The 23,935-nt window shown below is 52.0% G+C and overlaps 1 protein-coding gene across 1 annotated transcript in view; it reads right to left on the bottom strand.

Moving 5' to 3' along the window:
• HLCS (holocarboxylase synthetase) overlaps positions 1 to 19,855 on the bottom strand; it is a 162,902-nt gene extending 143,047 nt beyond the window's left edge. Inside the window, exons 1-4 of the mRNA XM_084801053.1 lie at positions 19,633 to 19,855; positions 17,211 to 17,342; positions 4,435 to 4,597; positions 3,270 to 4,189 (exon numbers count right to left, since the gene is read on the bottom strand). Coding sequence (XP_084657179.1) covers positions 3,270 to 4,189; positions 4,435 to 4,597; positions 17,211 to 17,342; positions 19,633 to 19,827 — 1,410 coding nt within the window. The 5' untranslated portion in view covers positions 19,828 to 19,855. The remainder of the gene's footprint in view (positions 1 to 3,269; positions 4,190 to 4,434; positions 4,598 to 17,210; positions 17,343 to 19,632) is intronic.
• Between the last annotated feature and the right edge of the window lie 4,080 nt (positions 19,856 to 23,935).

Raw genomic sequence — 23,935 nt, 5'->3', positions numbered from 1 at the left:
GGAGCACATATTTGCCCTGGAGGCTAACCTGTACAAGAGGCACAAATAAAATGAGCAAAAATCCGGGTGGTAGTGGTGGTGCTACCTTTAATCCCAGCACTCGGGAGGCAGAGGCAGGTGGAACTCTGAGTTCGAGGTCAGCCTGGTCTACAGAGTGAGTACAGGGCAGCCAAGGCTACACAGAGAAACCCTGTCTCAAAAAAAAACAAAAAACAAAGAACAAAAGCGGTGCTCCTGCAGGAGCTCACAGGACAGAGGGAAGCACAGGGCTGAGTGCACGTGGCCTCGATGGACGGTGTGCACGCAAGGAGCAGGCGCACTGACGTGTGCTCAGCTGATGTGCTCGTGAGAGAGATGCAGAGGGAAAAGGCTCCCATCACGCTGCGATAGGCCTCCAGGCCCAGAGAGGGCACAACCAACGCTGGGGAAGTGCTCTTACAGCTGGGCTGGGGGCGGGGGGAGGGGGGGGCCCCGGTTATGGAGGGGTCAGGACTTGCTTAGTGTGCATAGGTGCATGAGGCCCCAGAACAGCACACCAGACACCAGGAGGACGTCGTGCCCTGTCGCCTGGTCCTCTGTAATCCTGACAGGAGTCTCACAGCCATTGGCTTACAATGCTGGTGACGGGACTAGATCCATGACCTGGCCCTTCTAAGGCTAAGGCTTCTCAACTGGACTGAAAGACAGAAGAAAACTGTCCCCAGCAACAAATGCAGAGCGAGTGGCTGGCATCCACTGCGCAGAGACCAAGGATGCTGCTGTGCCTACGGTTTATGTGAGCACACCTCACCACAAAGTTTCATCTGGCCCAAATATCAAGCACTGAACAGCTCTGCTTGAAACTTCTTCCCTGAGCTAAGCCGGTGAAGCACATGAAATTTTTTTCAATTTCACCTTCAAGCTGTATTTGGGCAACTTCATGACAAAATCCTGACCCGTCTGATAATCAAATATCAACCTTAATTCTCAGTTTTACATTTTTCCCAGTGAATGTGATCTTCATAACACTGTGTGCACGTCACCAGCTCGTCGTTTTTTCTTGTTACAGTGACTGAAAAAGCTGGGGTGCCGCGCCCGGCGGGCAGTGGGGCTCTGCCCTTAAAGCCCTTCGCTCTCCCTGACTGGGTCACATCATGACAAGGTTTATAGCCAAGATGAAGGCTGTGAAATGGAACAGAGGAGGAGGAGACTAAGCAGACCGGCATGAGAGTCGCCGGCCTCCGTGAGGCGGCGGCGGCGGCAGCCGAGGCTGCGGAGGAAATGGTGGCCCTGCCACCCTGAAGGCTGGAGGTCACTGAGAAGCAAAGATGACGTTCTAATCCTCGGGCTCTGATTTGTGAACCTAGGGCAACATAGTGAGGTATCAAATTTTATGATAGTATTGGGGTCAATTTAAATGGTGCAACGGGCAGATGTGTCACGGAACTCAGAGAAATGGGTTGCAACGTGCCGAATCAATTTTCTAGTACAGGTCTGTGCACAGAAGTGAGAGAAAAAAAGTCTTCAAAATTGAAATATGGCTCCAGGAAGTGGGGTTTTCAAGTGGATTTTTTGAGAATGTGTGGTTGCTATAGTTACCATATTTGCAGAGAGAAAGATAAGAGGAGCATTTATTGGGCCCCCCGAAACTAACCCATGTGGTCTGCAGCCCCACAGGAAACTTGCTGGCTCTGTGTATGAACATCTGTCCCACTGCCTTCTGAGCATCCCTGCCTAAGCATCGTCTTAACAAAAAAGGGTGTTAGAACAAAGAAACAAGAGCAGGGGAGAGCTCGGGGGTGAGTGAGGGCCGTGTAAGTGTGCAGGCTCAGGGGTGAGTGAGGGCCGTGTAAGTGTGCAGGCTCGGGGGTGAGTGAGGGCCGTGTGAGTGTACAGGCTCAGGGGTGAGTGAGGGCCGTGTGAGTGTGCAGGCTCAGGGGTGAGTGAGGGCCGTGTAAGTGTGCAGGCTCGGGGGTGAGTGAGGGCCGTGTGAGTGTGCAGGCTCAGGGGTGAGTGAGGGCCGTGTAAGTGTGCAGGCTTGGGGGTGAGTGAGGGCCGTGTGAGTGTGCAGGCTCGGGGGTGAGTGAGGGCTGTGTGAGTGTGCAGACCTGAGTCCCGGTACCCACAAAACCCAGCTTCAGCAGCATGCATCTGTAATGCCAGAACTCCTAAAGAGAGATGGGAGGTAGAGACAGGAGAATGCCCCAGAAGCCGTTGCCCAGGTAACCTAGCACTGGCAGAGTGAACGAGCGACCCTGTCAAACAAGGCAGACAGCAAGGACCATGTCCATAGCTGGCCTCTGGCCACGGCATGTGCGTATGTGCAGAGACAGAAGCAAAGAGAGATTTATTATGTCTGTATGCATATTTGCACGCCTGTGTGTATGTGTGTGCATGCAGTGCCCGTGGAGACCAGCAAGGTGAAGGCCAGTCCCCTGGAGATGGAGCCACAGACAGCTGTGAGCCACCATGTGGGTGCTGGGAATCAAGCCCAGGCCTTCTGGTAACTGCTGAGCCATCTCTCCAGCCCTGAGCACCTGGGTTTTAAATATAACAAATCATAAGAGAAGAACAGAGGCTGTGATGATGTGTCCAACACTAAATACGTCATAAGTGTCACTGACCATGGCAGGTGCTGCTGTGACATAGCTAACCCTATGCCTTTGACCTTCCTGCGTTAAACAGGGCTTGATGACATTAACAGGGGTATGTTTGGGGGCAAAAATAAATAAATTAACATATTTTAGGAAGATTGTCACCAGTAATGATAAAAACAAGAAAGAATTTTCTGGCTAACCCTCGGCTAACCGGAAGGTTTACCTAACCTTGCCACTTCCTGTCTTGGCTCCTCGATCACATGCAATTTGATTGATCAGGGTATTCATCAAAGCCCTCAACTGTGCCTGCTCCCAGCAGAAACCAGCCAGGAGTGTGACTAAGTACTAGCACTTAAGTTCCTGTGTGTGCGCGCACAAGAACACACAAGCTTATGAGCAGAGGCCACGGTGCTGTTCCTGGCTGCTGCCCACCCTGGCTTTTGAGACAGAGCCTCTCACTGGCTGTCCAGCAAGCCCCAGGCATCTCCCCTTCCCTGCCACCGGGATTACAAGCCCACCCGCCACGCCTGTTTTCATGTGGGCTCTGGGGAAGCACACTCAGGCCCTCCCGTCAGTGAGGCAAGCCCGTTCCTTCTGTGCCGCTGACCCAGCTGCTCCCGGGCTCATCAAGCCATAAAGAGCGCGCTGTCCCAAACATGCCCAAGAAGCTTCGTATCAGCAGCTCCCCAGTACCTGGCAGAGAACGGCTTCCCCTCCTCGGACGCCGAAAGGCACGTGCACAATCACCGTGTCCTTGTCCTCGTTCTCTAGGTGGCCCTGGACCCTGCCCAGGCTCAAGCCATGCTCATAAACATGGCCGCTGCTCAGGACACTGAGCTGAACCTCACTCCCATCAGCCTTTGAGAAAACCAAGTTCTGGGCTGTGTTCTGTGGCACGTCCCTACTTGTCACCCGAAAGTCACCGAGCGTGAAGGAGGACGACAGGCCCAGCACCTTCCCTCCCTGAGAAAGGTAGGCCATGAACTTCTGCTGTGTGTCTTCGGGGACAGGCTCCCAGCTGGCAATGACCAGCAGCGTGCAGTTGTCGGCCCACGGGTCCCTCAGGGCGCTGTCTTCCTGCAGGTGGTAGAGGGTGTAGCTGTCAGTGTCCACACAGTCGCCCAGGACAGACCGCACCTGCTGGAGCCGGCCCAGGGCCTCCTCGGAACTGGAGCCCACGTACAGCAGGATGTTGGGCGCCTTTCCCGAAATGTTGACTCTCCTCTCTCTCCGTCCAGGGCCCGGTTCGCCCGTGACACCATCCGCACCGCTGCTGTGGTCGTAGGGGAGATCTGGGATGTCCTCCGCTGACGCAAACCTCACTGACTCAATGGTGCTGTTCTCAAGTTCCAAACACTCGTGGCAACTGGCCAGGTGGAGCGGATGGTGCTCGGCGCAGCTCTGTCCTGCATCCCCACCTGCAGCACACTTGCTGGCAGAGGCGCAGCCAGTCTTCAGTGGGGGAGAGCCTTCTCCAGCAGCCTTCCAGTCACCTTGGCCAGCATGCTCCATGGCACCCTCGCGGGAAGGTTCTGGGTTCGGTGGTAAGGCTTGAGCTCGCCTGTCGGAGGCCTTGCTAAGTTCCTTCAGAGCAGGATCCTTTAAGTGAACTGCTAGAGCGCGAACGGGAGAGATCGTTAGTCAAGACTACTGACAGAAATCCAACGGGCCAAACGTACTTCCTGTCCACCTCGACCCCCCACACCCCTTGAGTGTGCACTTGTACAGTGAGAGCCGACCTCTTGGCTAGAACTGAAAGTCATGGCAGCAGGAAGAGGCGGCAGCCCACTGGAGAATCGCTGTGGCATCCCACCCCACCCCGCCCCCAGGGCATGGAAACTTTTCTAAAGTTACTTACAGACGATCTTCTGGGCTACCAGTCCATTGTCCATCTGCAGCCTGTCCTCCATGAACGCCACCCCGAGCTTGCTGAAGTTGTCCACGCTTGCTTTAGCAATTAACTGGTGGGGATCCCCAGGTCGACAGGCTAATGTCAAACAGCAGTCCGACCATTTTACAGGCTGAGAAAGAGTGGGTGAGGGAGAAAGCGAAGCTCAGACTTCCGTCTCGGAAATGGCCGGACCCAATACTTTAGCCCCAGGCTCCTCAACACTAGGTTACAGTCACAGGCGGTATCCAGCAGGCTTACAGGGTACAGACAGACAGACAGACAGACAGATGGTGTCCAGCAGGTTACTGCATACAGCCTTTGATCGGGAGCAAGGATGTTTGGGCTCAGACATTTCAATTCTGACCTAACAAGATGACGTATTACAAAGCACTGACCAGAACTGTCACTGAATGCGGCTGGACCTGTGCCTGGTGAGGAGCACATGCCTCTTAGGCCAGTGGCACCAGCCAGGCCAAGGCCTGAGGATCCCAAGTTCAAAGCCAACATAAGCCATGCAGTGAGACCCTGCCTCAAACGTCAAAACAGAGGAGTGGAGAGACGGCTCCACGGTTAAGTACACTTGCCACTTTTCCAGAGGACCTGGGTTCAGTTCCCTGCAGGTGACTCACACCCAACTCCACTCCTAGGAAATGGAGCGCCCACTGCCAGCCCTCACGGGTGCCATACCCATGTGCTGCACAGACATACATGCAAGCAAAACACCCATAACATAAAGTTAAATTTAAAACACAGTAAAAAATAAAAACAAATGCAATTTAGAAATAAACAGAGGTCACTAAAGCTCCAACTGCGTTAGGGCACTAAGGTGAAAGGGCAGGCTCCAGACCCAGGTGAACCTAGCTGCCCTTTTGTGACAGAGACTGGCAGGAGCGTCCGTAACGCCCAGAAATGCAAAGGAAACCCGTTCATCAGCTATTTCCAAGTGCAGTTGGGGCGGCTGCAAAGACGCACCTGTGAGCACACCGGACCCCCCACTGCCAGGGTGCAACTCCCTACTGTTACATTCCAGGAAACCAAACACACAGGTCACACGCAGTTCAAAATCTCACCACCAGAGGGCGAGAGACACACAAGAAGGAAAAAAACAGCTTTTAAGCCTTCCAGTTTTGTACCAAAATATTTCACACCAGGAGACGAAGACGCGAAGACACGCAATCTCCGAGGTGTCCCAGTGAAGGAGAGGACCCAGCTGAGCAGGAAGCCTGGCTGCAGAGTCCAGACTGAGCTCCACTCACCACCACCGCTGCTCCCCGGCCCTGGGCGAACGTCTGCACTGCTCATCATCCTCTTTGTAAAGTAGGAAACATGAGAGCATTTACCATCACCTCAGGCCTGTGTGGCAATGGGATTAGAGAGCCTGTGCCGCCATGGGGGGGGGAGCAGAGCGGGAGGGGGGCAGGGGGGGTACCTGAGCTGCCATGGGGGGGAGCAGAGGGGGAGGGGGGAGCAGGGGGGCGCCTGAGCCGCCATGGCAGGGGGGGAGCAGAGGGGGAGGGGGGAGCAGGGGGGGCGCCTGTGCCGCCATGGCGGGGGGAGGGGGGCAGGGGGGGCGGGATGTGCGTGTGACAGGGCGGCTCAGGGCCTATGAGTGCTGCCTGCTGCTTCTGAGGACCCAACTCCCTCAGCTGGTCAGAAACACACACTTAAACAAGTAATAAAAATCTTTTCTGATAAAACAAAACAACAAATAATGAAGTAAGGCTTTCAACCGTTGACGTTTTCTGGAGTTCTTCCCTGACCCACAGAATACTTTGGTGCCCCCTCTTAATGTAGGGCTGTTTTGTAACATGTAGATCTGGCCCTAGCGAATCAAACGCATACCCTGCCAAAACTCCTCCCACTGCCCAAGGTCTATAACTGTCTCTGATTCATGAAATAAATTCTCTCCCTCCCCCTCCCCCCTACTCCTCCCATCCCCACTCTCTCTCTGTCTCTCTCAAGCTCACACCATTTCTCCACCACGACTGTCTGAGACACCATTTATTCTGGGGAAGGGTCACCACCGGACACCGAGGGCTTGACTGCTACTGAGGTACCAGCTGGCCTATGCCCCCGCCACCCTCCAGACCTGCCTTCCAGCTGGTTTCAGGCGGCTGCCTGCACAGCCACTTAACCAATGGGCTGTACCACTGTGGTATCACCACAGGCCACCAGCAATTTTGTTCTAAAAGAGCTAACTGTAACACCCAGTGGAAAACTCATTTCCAACACACACACACACACACACACACACACACACACACACACACACACACACCCCTACCTCACGGTGAGACTGGGAACCTTGCCTATCACACAGGCCTCACCCTGAGCGCTCTATGCTCCCCTCTGAGCAAGAAACAAGGTGTTTGATCTCAAGGTCCAACTGTTCTCGCCCAGAAGAAAAGAGCGCGTGGAATGACCCTCAGGAAGTGGAACCCAGGCCACCCACCAAACAATGACGGACAATAGACAACTACATAAAAAATACATATCCATAAACAGACTATTAAGCAGCCACTAAAAATTAATGAATTACCAATACATTACAATCATAGACAAAGCATGAATAGCTTAAAAGATGCTTTCTCAGCCAGGGTTTTTATTGCTGTGACAAAACACTGTGACCAGAACCAAGGTGAGGAGGAAAGGGTTTGTCTGGCTGCCTCTTCCGCATCACAGCTCCTCACCGAAGGAAGTCAGGACAGGAACTTCAACAGGGCAGGAGACTGTTGGCGGGAGCTGGTGCAGAGGCCGTGGAGGGGTGCTGCTCCCTGGCTTGCTCCCCATGGCTTTCTTACAGAGCCCGGGGCCTCCTGCACAGGTGGCAGCACCCGCAATCAGTCGGGCCCTTTCTCATCAATCTCTGATGAAGAAACTGCCCTACAGCCCAGTAGTATGGAGGCATTTTCCCAATCAATGTTCCCTCCTCTTGGGTAACACTAAGCCTGTGCCAAACTGACATACAAGCTAGCCAGGACAGATGCCAATAACTAAAGGTCACACATGATCCTATGTAGGCAGTGTATCTAAAAGAGGCAGCTGCACAGTCGGAGCACAGGTGAGAGTTAGTGATGCGCCTGGGTGGTGACAGCTGGTGGGAACAGTTCTGAGGTGAGAAGGCTTCCCAGGTTAGCTGGGGTGATAACTGAAATGTTGGGGATGCAACAGAAACTATTTAACTGAACTATATACATTAGAAGGATACATTTTATGACATGTAAAATCCCTGCCTGCAGGGACCACAAGAGGGCGTCAGCTCTCCCTGGAGCTGCAGCTGCAAACTGTTGTGGCCTGCTCTGCAACCCCTCACACCAATCTCTGCGAGAAGCATAAAGCCGGTTGGCTGGTTTCCGCACTCTTTCAGGGCAGTGTAGTCAGTCAGTAGGAGAACTCTGGACCCTGGGGTCTGACCTGAGGCCACTGCTCTTCTCTGGACTGATAAGATCTCCCACCTGGAAGCTGCCAGGGAAATTTATCGGGGAGACACCTTAACGAGCCAGGTCCACACAGGCTGCTCTGATCAGCCCAGAGCGTGGGGTCCTCGGAGCCATTTCCCACAGCACAAAGCCCGGGTGCAGAAAGGGAAGAGTGGGGTGTTTCGATGGTTTCTGGCCCTCCAAGACTCAATTGACCACATGAAATTTTGTTGTTGTTGTTGCTGTTGTTGTTGTTTCTTTTATTTTTATTTTTTTCCCTCTGTATAAACAGTCTTGGTTGTCCTGGACTCTTTTGGCCTCAAACTCACAGTGATCCATGTGCCTCTGTCTTCCAAGTGCAGGGATTAAAGGCGTGCGCCACCACGTCCGGCTATGACATTTTACTCCTTAGTATTCTTAGAATTTCAACTGAACTGAATTCTCCTTAGAGAAACAGCAAAAAAGAAGTGACTAGGCAGCAGGGAGTGGTGGCACACGCCTGTAATCCCAGCTCTTGGGGAGGCAGAGGCAGGTGGATCACTGTGAGTTTGAGGCCAGCTTGGTCCAGGACAGCAAGGCTACACAGAAAAACCCTGTCTTAAAAATCAAAAGGAAGGAGGAAGAAGCAGAAGAAGAAGCAGCAGAAGCCACCACGGTGAACAGGCACCGTGAGAAGACTTAGGTCAGTGTAAGCGCAGGGCTCTTCGGTCAGCGGCTGATCGAGCATGTGCAGAAACAGAAACCCACGAGTCTCCTTTTAGGCAAACTCGGAGCCTCCCTCCCCTCCTCACACACAGCCCACACATACGCTGCACCCAGAAGGTCCCAGCTGAGCCGTGTTCTGTAGAATTTCATATTTTAAAACTGACATCCAGCTGGGCATGGTAGCTCATGCCTTTACTCCCAGCACTCGGGAGGCAGAGGCAGGCAGATCTCTTTGAGTTTGAGGCCAGCCTGGTCTACAAAGCGAGTCCAGGACAGCCAAGTCTACACAGAGAGATCCTGTCTCAAAAAAACAAACAAAAAAAGCTAACAACAAACTGACATCCTAGTGGGATGTGAATGCTCACATTTGCAATCCCAATTCTTAGGACACTGGGGCAGGGGGATTGCCCTGAGTTCAAGGCTTATTTGGGTTACAGAATAAGACCTTGTCTTCAAAAACAAAAATGTTTAAACTACAAGTACATGCACACACATATGCATGCACTTGTGCATGCAAGCACCAAACACACACACACACACACACACACACACACACACACACACACATACACACCACTTATACATGAGAAAAAGAAGAAAATAAATAAATAAAAATACGTAAAACCCTGATCATTTGGAAACATTAGACAAACACTGCGCTGATGCCCAGCATGGGAATGGGGCAGGGCTGTCTTTGGAGGAAAACGGGAGGAGACGTTACTGCCCGGGCAATGGCGGGCTTTCCAGATGAAGGGGAGGGGGGGGGGAGGCAAAGGAACTTCTAACAGGAGGGCACCGGTGGCACACAGCCAGGAAACGCTCAGCCAACAGCTGCTCAAACCGCCTCTGCATCTGCGGGCTTCAGGTAAAAGGAGCCAATGATTAAACTCACACATCTCAGAAGGAAGAGAGATGCCAGGAAGAAACAAAGGCTGGCGAGGACAGGAAAAGGCCTCAGAGCGATGCCTACAGGTCCCTGATCAGGTTTCCCAACTCTGCGGCTGCTTCCTCTCCTAAGTGCACTTCCTTTCTCTAGGAACGCGGGGTGTGTGTGTCATGGACCATGGCGGCTCCTTCAAGCAGCAAGGGGCTCTGATCAAAGTGAAGTCACCAACACTTCACAGGTTGCTGGGCGGTCACAGGACACTTCGAATTTGCACAGGGAGATGGGAGGTGGAGACAAAAGGGTGGATAACAAAGGGGAAGCCATGCAAAAGCCTGACCCCAAAGATCAAAGCTGAGGAAGCCAAGACTGGGCCTGAGTTTCCTCTCAGAGCCTACCCAGTTACCCGAGCTCTGAACTCAGTGTCAGGACTCACGGCGACATCCCAGGGTCAGCCTCAGAACTTGAATTAAAACTCCAGTCCAAGAAGCAGAGGGTGAGACACCAGGTGTGTGGGCGCCTGCAAGCAGCTGGGGGAACAGAAGCCCCAATAAACTGTTCAGGTGCCCAAGTTGATACTATGCTGACGTCTATGATATGCTAGTGTCTGCTTCCTGGTCACCTGAGATGCATGCTCGGTGGGTTGCTAAGCGTTCCAGGAAGCAGGGCTCCATGGTGAATGCACAGAATATCCCAAGGCAAGGGAAGCAGAAGGAGATGCTACTGCCAGGCTGCAATTCCAGGACTGAGGAGACCGATGCAGGAGGATTGCCACCCATGTGAGTCCAGCCGCAGCCATACAGCAAGATCGAGTCTCAATAACAAGAACAGAAAACGAAGAAGCAAAACGAATGGTTCCAGCAACAGATGGGGCGGAGCGGGGGAGGGGGGGACAGAGGGGGGAGGGGGGTACGCATGGAAGAGGGTCAACACCACAGCAGGGGCTGGAATGTGTGGCACAGGGTCACAGCTGCAACCTGGTAGACACAGGTTCAGACACGAACTGTCCTCACACACTGAACACTTGGTCCTCAGCTGATGGACTGATCTGGGTGTCTGATGTGAGAGGGTTTGGAAATTGTAGAAGGTCACTAGCGGTAGGTCCTCAGGCACAGCCGCATCTTGTCTCAGGACTTACTCCCTCCCGTCCCCCCACCCCCACCCCCTTCTCTCTCATCAGGTGAACAGCCTCTGACACATTCCTGCCAGAGCCCTAGGCAGAGTTCCAATTCCCAATTAAATACTATGTGGCCTTTTTGACTAGACTACAGTACTTTTCAACCTGTGGGTAACACATCAGATAACCTGCATATCAGATATTTACATTTTAATTCATAACAGTAGCAAAAAAGTTATAAATTATCGATGAAATAATTTATGGGGGCTGGAGAGATGGCTCAGCAGGTAAGAGCACACTGGCTGTTCTTTCAGAGGTCCTGAGCTCAATTCCCAGCACATGGTGGCTCACAGCCATCTATAAGTGTAGTCTCATGGGATCAGATGACTTTTCTAGTATACAGACAGATATACCTGCATATAATACATCTGCATACATAGAAATAGATAGGTTTAAAAAAAGAAATAATTTATGGTTGGGAGTCAACATACACTAAAGGATCTGTATTGCAGCGTTAGGGTTGAGAACCGCCGGATTCCAGCATTATGTGTATTTGCCAACTACTTACGAATATTCAATTCTGTCACATAGAAAAGAGTAGAACATATTCATGAATTAAACTCCATATACTTTTAATGTGTACAGATGTTTTGCCTGCACGTATACCTGTGTACCACGTGCGTGCCTGGTGCCCTCAGAGGGCAGAAGAAGGCCTCAGACGTCCTGAGTCTGGAGCTACAGATGGCTGTAGGTGCTGAGACTGGACCCTGGGTCCTCTGGAAGAGTAGCCAGTGCTCTCTAACCACTGGGCCACCTCTCCAGCCCCCTAATTCCTATTCTGTGAAATAAAATCATAAACCTGCATGACACACTAAGGACAGATAAAAATGGGACCCATGTGCTGGCACAGATGTAAGGCGACAAGACTGTTTCACGGGGTGACCAAGAGTCTAGGCCAATCCTCACGGTCAACTTGATCGGATTTAAAGGCACCTCTGAAACAGATCCCTTGGCTTATCCACTGAGGAGGGACTTCCCAGCCTACATGCAAGGGGCTCCATCCCACAGGCCAGGGACCCGGACTGAGCAGGGGACTCAAGTCTGCCATCTACCAGCATCCTTCACGCTGCTATGTGAGCAAGTGGCTGCGGGCTGGGGACCCTGCAGCCTCAGCCATCCCTGCCATGACAGTGTCCTCACCCTGTGGTCAATGTGAGCCCCCTTTCCTTAGTTGTCTCTTGCCAGGTATTTGGTCACAGCTCCCAGACAAGTAGGACACAGATCGCACAGATCCGGAAGTGAAGGGACGTCATTCTCTACAGCCTCGTGTGCGTTCTGCATAGAGACACGGACAGTAACAACACACGGCTTCTAAGCAGTGCCAGGCCACACCTACTACAGGCACACATGCTACATCATTACAACAGAGCCAGAGCATGCTGGCTTCCGGAACCTTCTATCTGCTGAGCCATGGTGACCTCTACTCAGGTCCTCGTATTCATGGGCGGCAGGAAAGGCTGACGCAGCAGAGGGAGGGGCTGCACAGCGTATGTTCTGGGCTGCGGTCCTTCCACGCGTGGGCATCTGACCCCAGGCCTCTCCTCCTTTCTCACTGATCTCTCAACTGATTTGAACATCTTACCTTGATCTGCTAGCCTGTTTTGTGACCACCAGGACAGCAGAGGCAGACATATCTCTGTGAGTTCAAGGCCAGCCAGGCTTACAAAAGGGAGTCCAGGACAGCCAGGACTTCACAGAAAAGCCATGTCTCAAGGAAAAAAAAAAGGTAATGAGGTGACAGCTGTGGCAGGCGTGCTAGTGCACCCCATGCCTAGCGTTTCTTCTTCCCCGGCAGTACGTAACTCCCAAGTCCTTGCTGAACCCATACAGTCTAGTGAGGGACTGGAGTTCTTGTCCAGGGGACCAAGGAACCTGTGTGTCTAAACTCTAGGCGACCAGATGACAGCAGCAACAGCATAATAGGCAATCTGTAGATCACAGCGCCAAAGAAGAAGCTCGCCGTCTCCCACTTTCCTCCCTTCCCCTGTCCTGAGGGCTACAATATGGGTCAATTTGGTGGTAGAGAGGCAGTGCACAGCAGGAGCCAGAGGCTGCATCTAACAATCACCTAGGATGGAAGAGGGAAGTTCAGCCTGCCTGAGCCACTAAGTCACTGTGGGACTCTTTGTATCGGTGACTTAGCTGCTATCCCACACTGCTACAGTAACCTTGTTGCTTAAGAGGCAGTGTGTCCCTAACCCCACAATGAGGTGCAATTAAGTAACAATTTAGGAAATTTAAAACTCCAGTAGTCAGGGGCTAAGGGTGTAGACCCCGGGGAGCAAATGCTTAGGGACACCAGGTCCTGTGTTCAGTAGCCAGCTCCAAAAACAAAAGAGGTTACAGTAGGTACATCTTGGTGTTTCCAAAGAATCTGTGTGCATTTGATATTGTATTGCAATGTCTTAAAATTCGTACTAAATTTATACATAACACTAGGCTGCACAAGGTTTTTACTTTCCATATTTGTGTAACAATGTATAAGAGGGATGTACGTGTTCATTTGGGATCTAAGAAGAGACTGTAGAGGGGCTAGGAATGTGGCTCATTGGATATGGGGGCTGCTGCTCAAACACAAGGACCTGAGTTCAGATCCCCTATACTCACTTAAGAAGCTGGGTATGGCCCTTAGTGATAACCTCGGGGCAGGAGGGACCTCAGGGCTTCCTGGCCAGACAGCCTAAGCCAAGGTCAAGCCCGAATTCAGTGATGAGTCCCTGTCTTAAAAACTAAGGTGGTGAGCACACACTGGTACGTGTACACACACACACACACACACACACACACACACCTCAAAATGTAATCACTTTAAGGAAACTGGGAGATGGAGTGGAGGAGCCAAGGGTCACGGCAGGTGAACGGCTCTGGGAGAATCCCACACAGGGCTCGATATAGTTTTCGTGTGGAGTGTACTGACACTGATTATAGTAATGCTGTGTGCTGGTATTATAAAATAAAATATTTAAAGATATTTGCATCTGTAAACAGGATAAATACATTCAAAAATCCCTTTGATTGTAACTGTGTACTAAACTTCAGAGAGTGGCAAGGTAGTCTTAAAAACCCAAGGAAGACCAGGAGACAGCTCAGTAGGTAAAGGACTTGTCATCAGCACGGGGACTTAACTAGGATTCCATAGCTCTGAGAAAAGCCCATGACCAAAAGCAATGGGCGAGAAAAGGGTTTGTGTGGCTTCCAGGTCACACTCCATCACAGAGGGAGATGAGGCTGGAACTCTGGGCGTGACCTAGAGGCAGGAGCTGATGAGAGGCCACGAGGGCAGGGCGCTGCTCGCTGGACTACTCTCCATGGCTTGTTCAGCTTCCTGCTCAGCGTGGCTCCACCCACAGTGGGCAGGGCCCTTCCACATCAGTCATTACTCAAGAAAACACTCCACAGACTTGCCTAAGGGAAATCTGACCCAGGGATTTTCTCAATTGAGAGTCCCTCCTCCCAGAAAACTCAAGCTTGTGTTGAGGTGACGAAAATCTAATCAGGCCTCATGATGCCCTGAGTTTGATCGCTGGGACCCACATGGGAGAAACAGAGAATTGGCTCCCTCCAGCGTCCTCTGACCTCCATCTACACACACACATGCACACACGCACATGCACACATGCACACACGCACACGCACATGCATGCACACACAAATAAATATAGTGAAATAAAAAAATACCCAAAGAAGAATAAGGAACACAAACATTTCATATATTAAAAAAAAAAAATGAGCCGGGCGGCAGTGGTGCACACCTTTAATCCCAGCCTCAGGGAGGCAGGGGCAGGCAATGTGTGTGAGTTCAAGGCCAGTGTGGTCTACAAAGTGAGTCCAAAACAGGCAAGGCTACACTCAGAGAAACCCTGTCACAAAAAAAAACAAAAAACAAAAAAAAAAAACAAAAGAAGAAGAAGAAGAAGAAAAAGAAGAAGAAGAAGAAGAAGAAGAAGAAAATAATACAAGGAATTTTATGTGATTTAACTAAATGATCACTTGCCATTTGTTTTGAAAATAATTCTTTAAAAGGTAAGGATATAAACAGTTGTTTCTATGTACAAAAACTACTCAAGTTCATCAAAAGACATGGTCTCAATAGTTGGTCTCCTGATACCAAAGGAGCCTGTCACCCACAAGCACTGCAGGCTAGACAAAGTTTAACAAATCCTTTTCCTGTTCAGAAAACTCAAAATTAACCAATGAAAACCACTCACTTGTTCCTATGGCAACCAGGAAGGATGTAAGGATTGAACATCAGTTCACACTTGGCCACTAGTGGCTTTAGGCACCTCAGCTTCCGCTTTCGAAAGCAACAGTGGAGACCTAGGCTCTAAGCATCAGCTGTGATGTACGTAAAGTATCTCCAAGGACTCCACACAGCAGCCAGCTCTGGGGTCTGCCCTCCAGCCCCCACCCACACCAGCCAGCTCACCACAGACACAGGGCAGGGAAGGAGACTCCCAGGCCGAGAGGGAGTCAAACGACCACCCTAAGAAAAAGGACCGTGTCTCATGCGGCAAAAGCTTAAGCCAGCGTGTCCCAGCGGCCTGTGCTCCAGGCCGGAACTCTGGCCATCAAGGGAAACCAAAGAAGGGTCATGAGACAAGATAGGAGGACGGCCTCCCAGCTTAGACAGGAGGCTCAAGCAGGAGATGAAATGAGCCATGAAACCAAAGGCACAAAGCACAGACACGAGGGAGTTGTGTTGGTCAGACTTGTAACTTAACGGAAGTGAGGAGGATGTAAAGACGTGGAAATAGGTCTCGTCCCCCCCCCCCTTAACCAAGCTTTGGGCCTGTGACTGAGTTTTAAGCATTCTCAGCATTCTCCAGACAAGATATTGAGGAAGAAGGTAAGGCAGCCATTTGGGGTGCCAGGAAAAGAGAGATTACAGGGCCGGACCAGAGCACCTGGGACAGAACCTGGGGTATTGTTGCCCAAATACACTGCAGGACAGTTCAGCGGGTGAAGGCGCTTGGTGCCAATCCCAACAACCTGAGAAGGATCCTAGGTCCAAACATGGCGGAAGAAGAGAACTGACTCCTTCCTGGCAGTGGATCCTCACATGTTAACTTCTACGTGCATAATCTATACACACAATCAACCAATCAATAAGTAGAAAAGGGAAAAAAGCCACATAAAGTGAAAAGAGGGCCTAGGACGGCTCCTCTGGTAAAGCGCCTGGCACGTCTGTGTGAGGACATGAGTACAGCCCCGAGCACCAAGAAAGGCCTTGCCTGCGGGGACGAGGAGCCGGCCTAGAGCAAGAGTAAGGTCAGGGTGTGTCCAAACCCCAAAACCTCGTCTTGAGACCAGCAGGAGTAGGATTGTTCCCTCCCTGATCTCAGCGTAGCCTTACAGCCCCCACCTCTGCCACCCTTAATATAGCCTTGTAGCCTGGCGGCCAGGTTACAGAGTAAACGTCCTTTCTCCTTATAAGCGTTATGTCCATCAAGCACCTGGAATTTCTCTTCACACAAATAAGGCATTCTCAGCACCTTGGCCGGAGCTGTACACCCACCCCGAAAGCCTCTACCTACTCCTCAAAGGTTTAAATAGCCTTTGTTTCCCCCCAATTAAACTGTCTCATTTAAGCCTGCCGCCCCAGAAGTCTGGTTCTTGTACAATCACCTGTGTCTGAGGTCTCCAACATACCCCCCCAGCAGTTCCTGCCATGCTCCCCCTCCCAGCATCCACTGCGGGTCAGACCCAGCAGGTCACCATGCTCCCCTTCCCAGCATCCACTGCGGGTCAGACCCAGCAGGTCACCGTGCTCCCCCTCCCAGCGTCCACTGTGGGTCAGATCCGGCAGGTCACCGTGCTCCCCCTCCCAGCGTCTACTGTGGGTCAGATCCGGTAGGTAACCGTGCCACCCCTCCCAGTGTCCACTGTGGGTCAGATCTGGCAGGTCACCGTGCTCCCCCTCCCAGCATGCATTGCTGGTCAGACCCGGCAGGTCACAGGTTTATGGGTGGGGAGGCAGGGCCAGGAACAGTACATGCCAGGAGTGGTGATGCTTGACACACCCTGGGCAGGTGGACACTGGCTGACTGGTGAGCCTCGGGTCCCTGTGGCAAACCCTGTCTCAAAAGCAAGGTAAACAGAAACGGAAGAGAGCTGAGAATGTCCCCTGGCTCCACATTCATCCATGTGTACAAATACACACATACAAACACATTCACACTATCACACGTACATGCACAGGCAAAGAAACAGATGAAAGTAACTTTTCCAGTACATCTTACATAGCCCAGTATATCCCAAAAGAAAGGGGAAAAAATCCAGAAAAGACATTCATTTTAGGACAAACAAACAAGTCAGGCGTGGTGGTGCACGCCTGTAATCCCAGCACTCTGGAGGCAGAGGCAGGTGGATCTCTGTGAGTTCAACACCAGCCTGGTCTACAAAAGTAAATCCAGGACAGTCAGGGTTATTACACAGAACAACCCTGTCTCAATAATCAAAACCAAACCAAACAAAACACAGAGACAGACAGACAGACACAGAGGGAGGGGTGGACTGAGACGCCTTTAAGGCACACAAGTAGAACACACACGGCACTCACTGTTTCTGATGATGGCTTCTGGAGACTGTCGCCCTGGACCCGGATGCTCTCTGTCACAAATGCAATATGCTCTGCCTCAAGTATGAAAGGCGAGACAAGAAACAGAGCCCATTTGTTCAAGTCATCGATAGACTGCAAAGGAGGAGAGAAAGAGGACTCGATGTCATTTCAGACCACAACTGTCACTTCTGCCTGACTGGCCCTCCCCTCGATTCTTCGGGTGAATTATCTGATGCTCTTCTGCATCAACCTTCCCCGCTTGCTTCTTGTCTAACTGTGGTGTTTAAACAACCGTACGGGCCCTCATCTGGTTCACAAGAATTTCGAGGACTCTAGATATTTCTGACCACTACTCCTTTCAGCTTAACTCAAGTGAGCTTTCCAAACCGCATCCGGAAGCACAGTCAAGGGCGAACCGCATACCTGGGAACTTGTGAAAGTCACATGATCGTCCAACGGCAGACATGCTTTAAAGGAAATGCACACCCAGTCAGGAATTCCCTTATTTTCAGATTCCTGGGAGGAAGACTGTAATTTGACTTTAAAAGGCTTTAGTCTACTGAAATCAAGGGACACCCAGAGCAGAAAAAGCTGGAGTTTTTAAGAGCAGATTAGACATGAGTGGTTAGCAGTTCAGATGGGGCTAGACCTTGTTACTCGAGGCTTTTACATGCCTGAGTTCAAACAAAAAATAATTGCCTATACAAACAAACTCACTTGTGTTCTTGTCACTGACCCCTAAACCACACCATATAATAACCATTTCCACAGCCTTTGCCCTGCATCAGGTATTGAGGTAACCTAGAGATGACTCAAATTCGGGGAGGGCCCACACAGGACTGGACCATCCTCGCCTGTTTGTCTCTTGTTTTAGGTGAGCTTTGAAAATCCATTTCCTTTATTTTCAGATTCCTGGCAGGAAGACTGTAACTTGACTGTAAAAGGTTTTAGACTGCGGAAATCAGGGGACACCCAGAGCAGAAAAGGCTGAAGGCCAGGCTGCAAGGAGCTTTCTAGGCATCACAGGCCTGAACCCAAACACCACACAACAGCAGTGATATGTGAGCAAAGCTGAGGGGCAACCCACCAGTGCACAGCAGGGCTGCAGCAAGGGACGGTGTCCACAAGGCTGTCCGGCTGGGGTTGGAGCAGGTAAGAACCAAGCAACTAGGTTAGCATAGTTAACAAGCCAAAGAGGTCCTGAAAAGGTTCAAAGGTGTCTAAGAAATTTTCCTTGGCAAATTTTCTACTCTGAAACAAACCCCTAAAGGTTTAGTTTTAAATAATCAGCTTAGAAACTGCCACAGTGGAAAAATCCAGCCTCCCTTATTCTTCAGTTTTGTGGTCTCTCAAACAGCTTTTGGGGGGCAGGGAGTAGGAGAGTTTGAGACAGGGTTTCTCTGTGTAAGAGCCTGGCTATCCTGGAATCGCTTTGTAGACAAAGATGGCCTGGAACTCGCAGAAATCGGCCTGCCTCTGCCTCCCCACTGCTGGGATTAAAGGCGTGCACCACCAGGCCTGGCTTCAAGCATCTTCTTAGGAGAACCCATGTCCTAGGAGGAGCAGGGTCTGCTGGCATTGCACCTGCCTTGGTCCAGATGGTACTGTCATGTCTAGGCTACCGTAGCCATAAACTTGGGAAGCCTGAGACCTCTCAGCGTGTTGCTCTCACTGTACCCTTCTTCAGAGTTATTTACGTGTATGTGTTCTGCTGCCCTGCCTCCAGGTGTGTAACCTGCATCCCCTGGGCTCTCTAGAACTGGAGTTCCAGATGGTTGTGACCCAACATGTGGGGGGACGGGGTACTAACTGGACATGGGTGCTCAGAAAGAGCAGCAAGTGTTCGTAACCGCTGGGCCAGCTTCAGTCCCTACCCTGTATTTTTCACTTAGAGTGATGTTGAGTGCCTGGGAGCGCAGATCCATGCCCATTCCTAAGCAGCTTGCCGACAATATTCACTCTGAAGTAAGGTTATAATTCCCATATGGCTGTTACGGTTTGACATCTATGAAAAAGACTCATTTTAGTGCTAAAAGTGAGGCAGCTTTTCAGAAAGGAGCGGAGAGGGTAAGAGACGGTGGAAAAGCGAAACACTGTGTGATGTTCACGGAGGACACAAGTGATGTGCAGAAGTTCACGGTAGGAAGTGCACTGTGAAGTCAGGTCCCCTGCCTGCAGCGGCCATCGCCCTCGGCACAGGACCAGAGAGAAGCCAGCCCACGGAAACGCTAGGTGCCAAGTAGGGTATGCTGGGGGTCCCTGCTACTGCCGCAAGACCGAAGACTCGAGGGAGCGGCCCTGGCCAGCAGCCAACAGCGCACAGCAGGGCTTCCGGGCTCCGGTCCACGCGCAGGCTGTGCGTGCCGGGGATGCAGCCGCAGCCGCGCGCCCGGTCCACGAGGCGCTCCCGCCCGCCGCCCACCTGGCTCTCGCCGACGCAGAAGACGCGGCCGCCGCGGCTCAGGCACACGCGCGCGTCCCCGGGCTGCGCGGCCGCGCGGCAGAAGGTGAAGGAGCAGCGCGAGGCCCGCAGCCGCCGCACCGTGGAGAGCACCAGCGCGGCCGGCCGGCGCCCCCAGCGCGCCCACAGGTACAGGTAGCACAGCGTGATGAGCATGGCCGGCGCCCGCGCCCGGGCCAGGCCCCGCCCCGGCCGGAAGCGAGGCTTGGGGACCGGGTGGAGTGCGCGTGCGCTGCAGGAGGGGGCTGGGGCGAGGGAGAGCGGGAAGCCGGGCGTGCTGGAAAGGGGAGGATGCAGGGGAGGGATGCGCTAGAGGTGGAAGGATGCAGGCTGGGGAGAAGCTGGGGACGCGCCAGGACCACGGAGAGGGTGACTGGGATAAAGAGAGGCTACGGGAATAGAAAGGCAGGACAAGGGCTAAGATGACACTGGAAGAGAGGTCACTGTCTCAGGAGGCTGGGAGGGAGAGCCAGGAGACTGGAGGTGTGCTCTAGAGACCTGGGCTGCACAACTAGAGAGAACTGAGTAGGTGAGAGAGGCTGTGCAGGGAACACAGATGGACAGGGGCGTGGAGGACAGGGCCCTGGGCGTGGGATAGAGATGGAAGGGAAAACAGGAAAGTTTGGCTGAGGAGGGAGAGGTAACTTGATCGACTCAAAGTCCAGCCTCCGTTCCTTGAGAGTGGGGCTGAGGAAAGCACTGTGCCTAAGTTTATATCAGCAGCCAATATTTGCCAACTACACATTGCCACATTGCGCATCAGAAAGCAAACAGCCTCTATCCCGTCCAGTTGGAAGAATAACTGAGGCCATTGTATTAGATCATGCAAAGCCTTCAAAAGTACTACTGGGTAAATTACACGTTTTCATAGGAGGCACCAAAAAAGACAAATGGGGTTTTCCCACTACTACTGTCTGTTAGCGGTTTAACTGTGAGCATCCTAACCCCAGCAGAAGGAGGGAGCATCAGTTACGGTTCACAGTGGTCCTGCCCCAAGGGAAGCCCAGTTCTCAAGACAGCAGTGTTGTTCTTCCCTGGACTCAACAGTTACTGCTGCCCGGACCATTGCTCCCTCACTGTGAATAGGTGGCACAACGCGATAAAAACAACCAGGTGTGCCAATCTCATATCTTGCCTAATCCAAGGATAGATTTTTTTTTTTAAGTTCACCAACCATGGATCTGTCTGTTTAAAATGTCCACTCATGCTGCAGGGGTGGTATGGGCCTTTAATCCCAGCCCTTGGGAGGCAGAGGCACACCCTGTGTTCACGGCCAGGCTGGTCTACAGAGCAAGTTCCAGGACAGCCAAGGCTACACAGAGAAACTCTGTTTTTAAAAATCAGAAGGAGGAGGAGGAGGCGGAGGAGGAGGAGAAGATCCATGATTGTGTAAGATGTCAACATTGATGAGAGCTGAGTACAGGTGAGCAAGAACTCACAAGTCTTTTGTAAGTCCGGTATGATTCTAGAAAAAATTGGAGAGCAACTGTCTCCTTACTAAAACGGCAACAGCAAAAAACAAAAGCCAGGCATGCTAACATGACAGATGAATACAGTTTGGTTACTGAGGAGGCTGCGGTGGGAGGACCAGGCATTGGAGGGCAGCCTGGGCAACAGAGAAAGGCTCTCATCCTGGGCCAGCAAGATGTTTTAATAGGTGAGGCGCTCGCTGTGCAGCCCCCAGAACTCACATAAGGATGTGAGGAGAACAAGCTGGCAAGGCTGCCCTGGCCTCCGCGCGGGCCACCATAGAACGCATGCACCCACGGACAGTTTTAAAGCAGTAACACAGGGCAGGAGAGGGGGCGTGGTGGCTAAGACAGTGCCCTGCTGTTACAGAGGACCCAGACTCTGTTCTCATCCACATGGTGGCTCACAACCATCTGTATCACAGTTCCACGGAATCAGACAACCTCTTCTGGCCTTTGCAGGCACTGAAGGCACATGGACATACACACACACACACACACACATACACACACACACACACATTCAGGGAAACACTCTTACACATAAAATAAAAATAAGTATTTTTTAAAATAAAAGAAATATTGCTTTTTTAAAAAAACTCCCAACCTCATTTTTTTTTAAAGGAGAAACACAAACTAGAGAGTTTCCAGGTACCTCCCCTGTACCTCCAACTCTGAAGCTCAGCTCCCAACACAGCTGCAACATGACTCAGCTTGCTAGGCATCTCCACATCCCTGGTGTTTAGCACCTTGCCTCCACCAGTAGGTGCTCAATAGAAGTTTCTGGGAGTAAAACTTAATACTTTTTTTTCCAGTGAGATACAATTGCAATCGCCTTTTACCTTCTTGGCTATTAGAAAGCAAAGTGCTTTAAAAAAAAAAAAAAACAACTTTCTACATTGTAAGTCAATACATCTTCACGCAGCGGAGGGGCGCGGTCCTTTACAACCAGAATATACAGACGCCAGCTCCGGGCTGCAGGGGGAGGCCTGGTCCGACCGATCAGAGGGGACCTGGGTGCTGAACAGTACACACCGCTTCCAGATGAGGCCCCGTTAGCCACCTCCTCTAGCCCACCATCCAGCATTCACAGGTTTCCAAAGTCAAAACCACCTTTGTGGATGAGGAATGAAGCTGAAAAGGGGTGAACCCCACTCCCATTTCACCGACAGGAGCGACCCGCGTTCACAAACAGTAAATCCCCGTGCAGAGAGAAGCTAACTACGGAAGAGGCAGGGCTCGAGGCAGGGATCGTGAGGCAGCTGTATTGAGCTGGCTTTCCACAAGTTCGCCCCCGCCCCCGCCCCCCGCCCAATAGATTTGGCCCTGAAAAGATGACAGTATCCAGATCCTGCCAAGGAAAGCCAAAAGGGCCCGCTGCGAAGAAATTCTTCCTGTCTATAAATAACTCCCCCTAGGGGGCACAAACAGAAACATCAAAGGCAGCCGAGCTGGGCGAGCCGCTAGCTCTTGGGACACTAGAAAGGGGGTGCGTCCCCAGTGGGAGCTACCGTCAGCATGCAGCACCTACCGTAAGGCCCTGGCGGCTACGGGTCCCTACTACGGGTACTGCCGGCCCGCTGCCACAGCTCCAGGAGCCGGTAGCAAGCAGCCAAAATCACGGAGTGGGGCGGTGCGGATTCGCCAACCACAACGCAGGTGGCAGCCTCGTGAGCAGGAACAGACCACGGGAAAGGCCAGATCCCTGCAGCCCCAGATCCTGGCCACACCCCACCCAGCCAGGCTCAGGCGGTGCTGAGGCTGGCTACCTCTAGCCACACTCAGTTGAGACTTGGGGCACCTCCCAGGACAACAGCAAACAGGGTTGCTCCTCAGCAACTTGGCCAGCCCCACAGCAGGGCGAAGAGTGTCTACTTGTCCTTTAGCGCTGGCCTAGGTCAAAATGTCACCTCCCTGTGTAAGCTTTCAGTACCCTACCGACCCTGTAATGGATTGCTTGCACACCTGTGTCCACTTGCCTTAGAACGCCCTGGGGTGGACATTCCTCTAGAGAGGCACGTCCCACCAGCTGAGGGGGATGGAGATTTCTTAACACTTACTCTCCCAGCTTTCTCTTCCCATACTAAGGATGGGGAGGCCTGAGAGGGTCTTGATTCTGACATCTGAACCCTTATTCAGTCATTGTCAGGTCAACAGTTTCAGGAAGGCCCAGCCCCATCCCTCCACCCCCTTTTATGTTTCCACACCGAGAACTTTGTGTGCTACTAATACTCCTCGGTACTGAGCCTAGAGCCTCAGGCACCCTAGGGAAGCTGCTACTCCTGATACACAACACAGACACGCACTCACACAAGCACACCACTTCCCTCTTTTATTTATTTATTTTTTTCAGGGTCTAACTAGGTTGGCTAAGCTAGCCTCTGGCCTCAGCCTCCCCATTAGCTGTAATTACAGATCTGTGCAGCCAGGCTCTGGTACAGCTGGAGAATTCTTTATTCTATGTATGACACAGATTAGCACCTAAAACTAACTAAAATACTCTCCCTGGTAAGGAAATCACTTGAGACAAGAAAGTATGGCAGAGCTCCATAGAACTGAGGCCCAGGGAAGCCTCGGTGACATCCAGGCCCTGCGAGGGCTCCCGGTGCTGTGACATGCAGAGGTGACCAGAACCCGCGTCCTCAATGGCTGCGAGTGTTCTGCACCCAGGGTTCTGCGGTCTGCCAACCTCCTTCAGCACATGTCTCCCCCATGCCGGCTCACATGGTACTGCAGAGCTCAGTCCTGGTCACTGCTCAGAACACATCATCACTAATGTCCTTGGGCTGTGTGCG

Source organism: Acomys minous, assembly GCF_964271855.1.
Source record: "Acomys minous genome assembly, chromosome: 11".
Classification (NCBI taxonomy): Eukaryota; Metazoa; Chordata; class Mammalia; order Rodentia; family Muridae; genus Acomys; species Acomys minous.
Note: the sequence above shows the minus strand (reverse complement) of the source record. Positions and strands in the feature narration are given on the sequence as shown.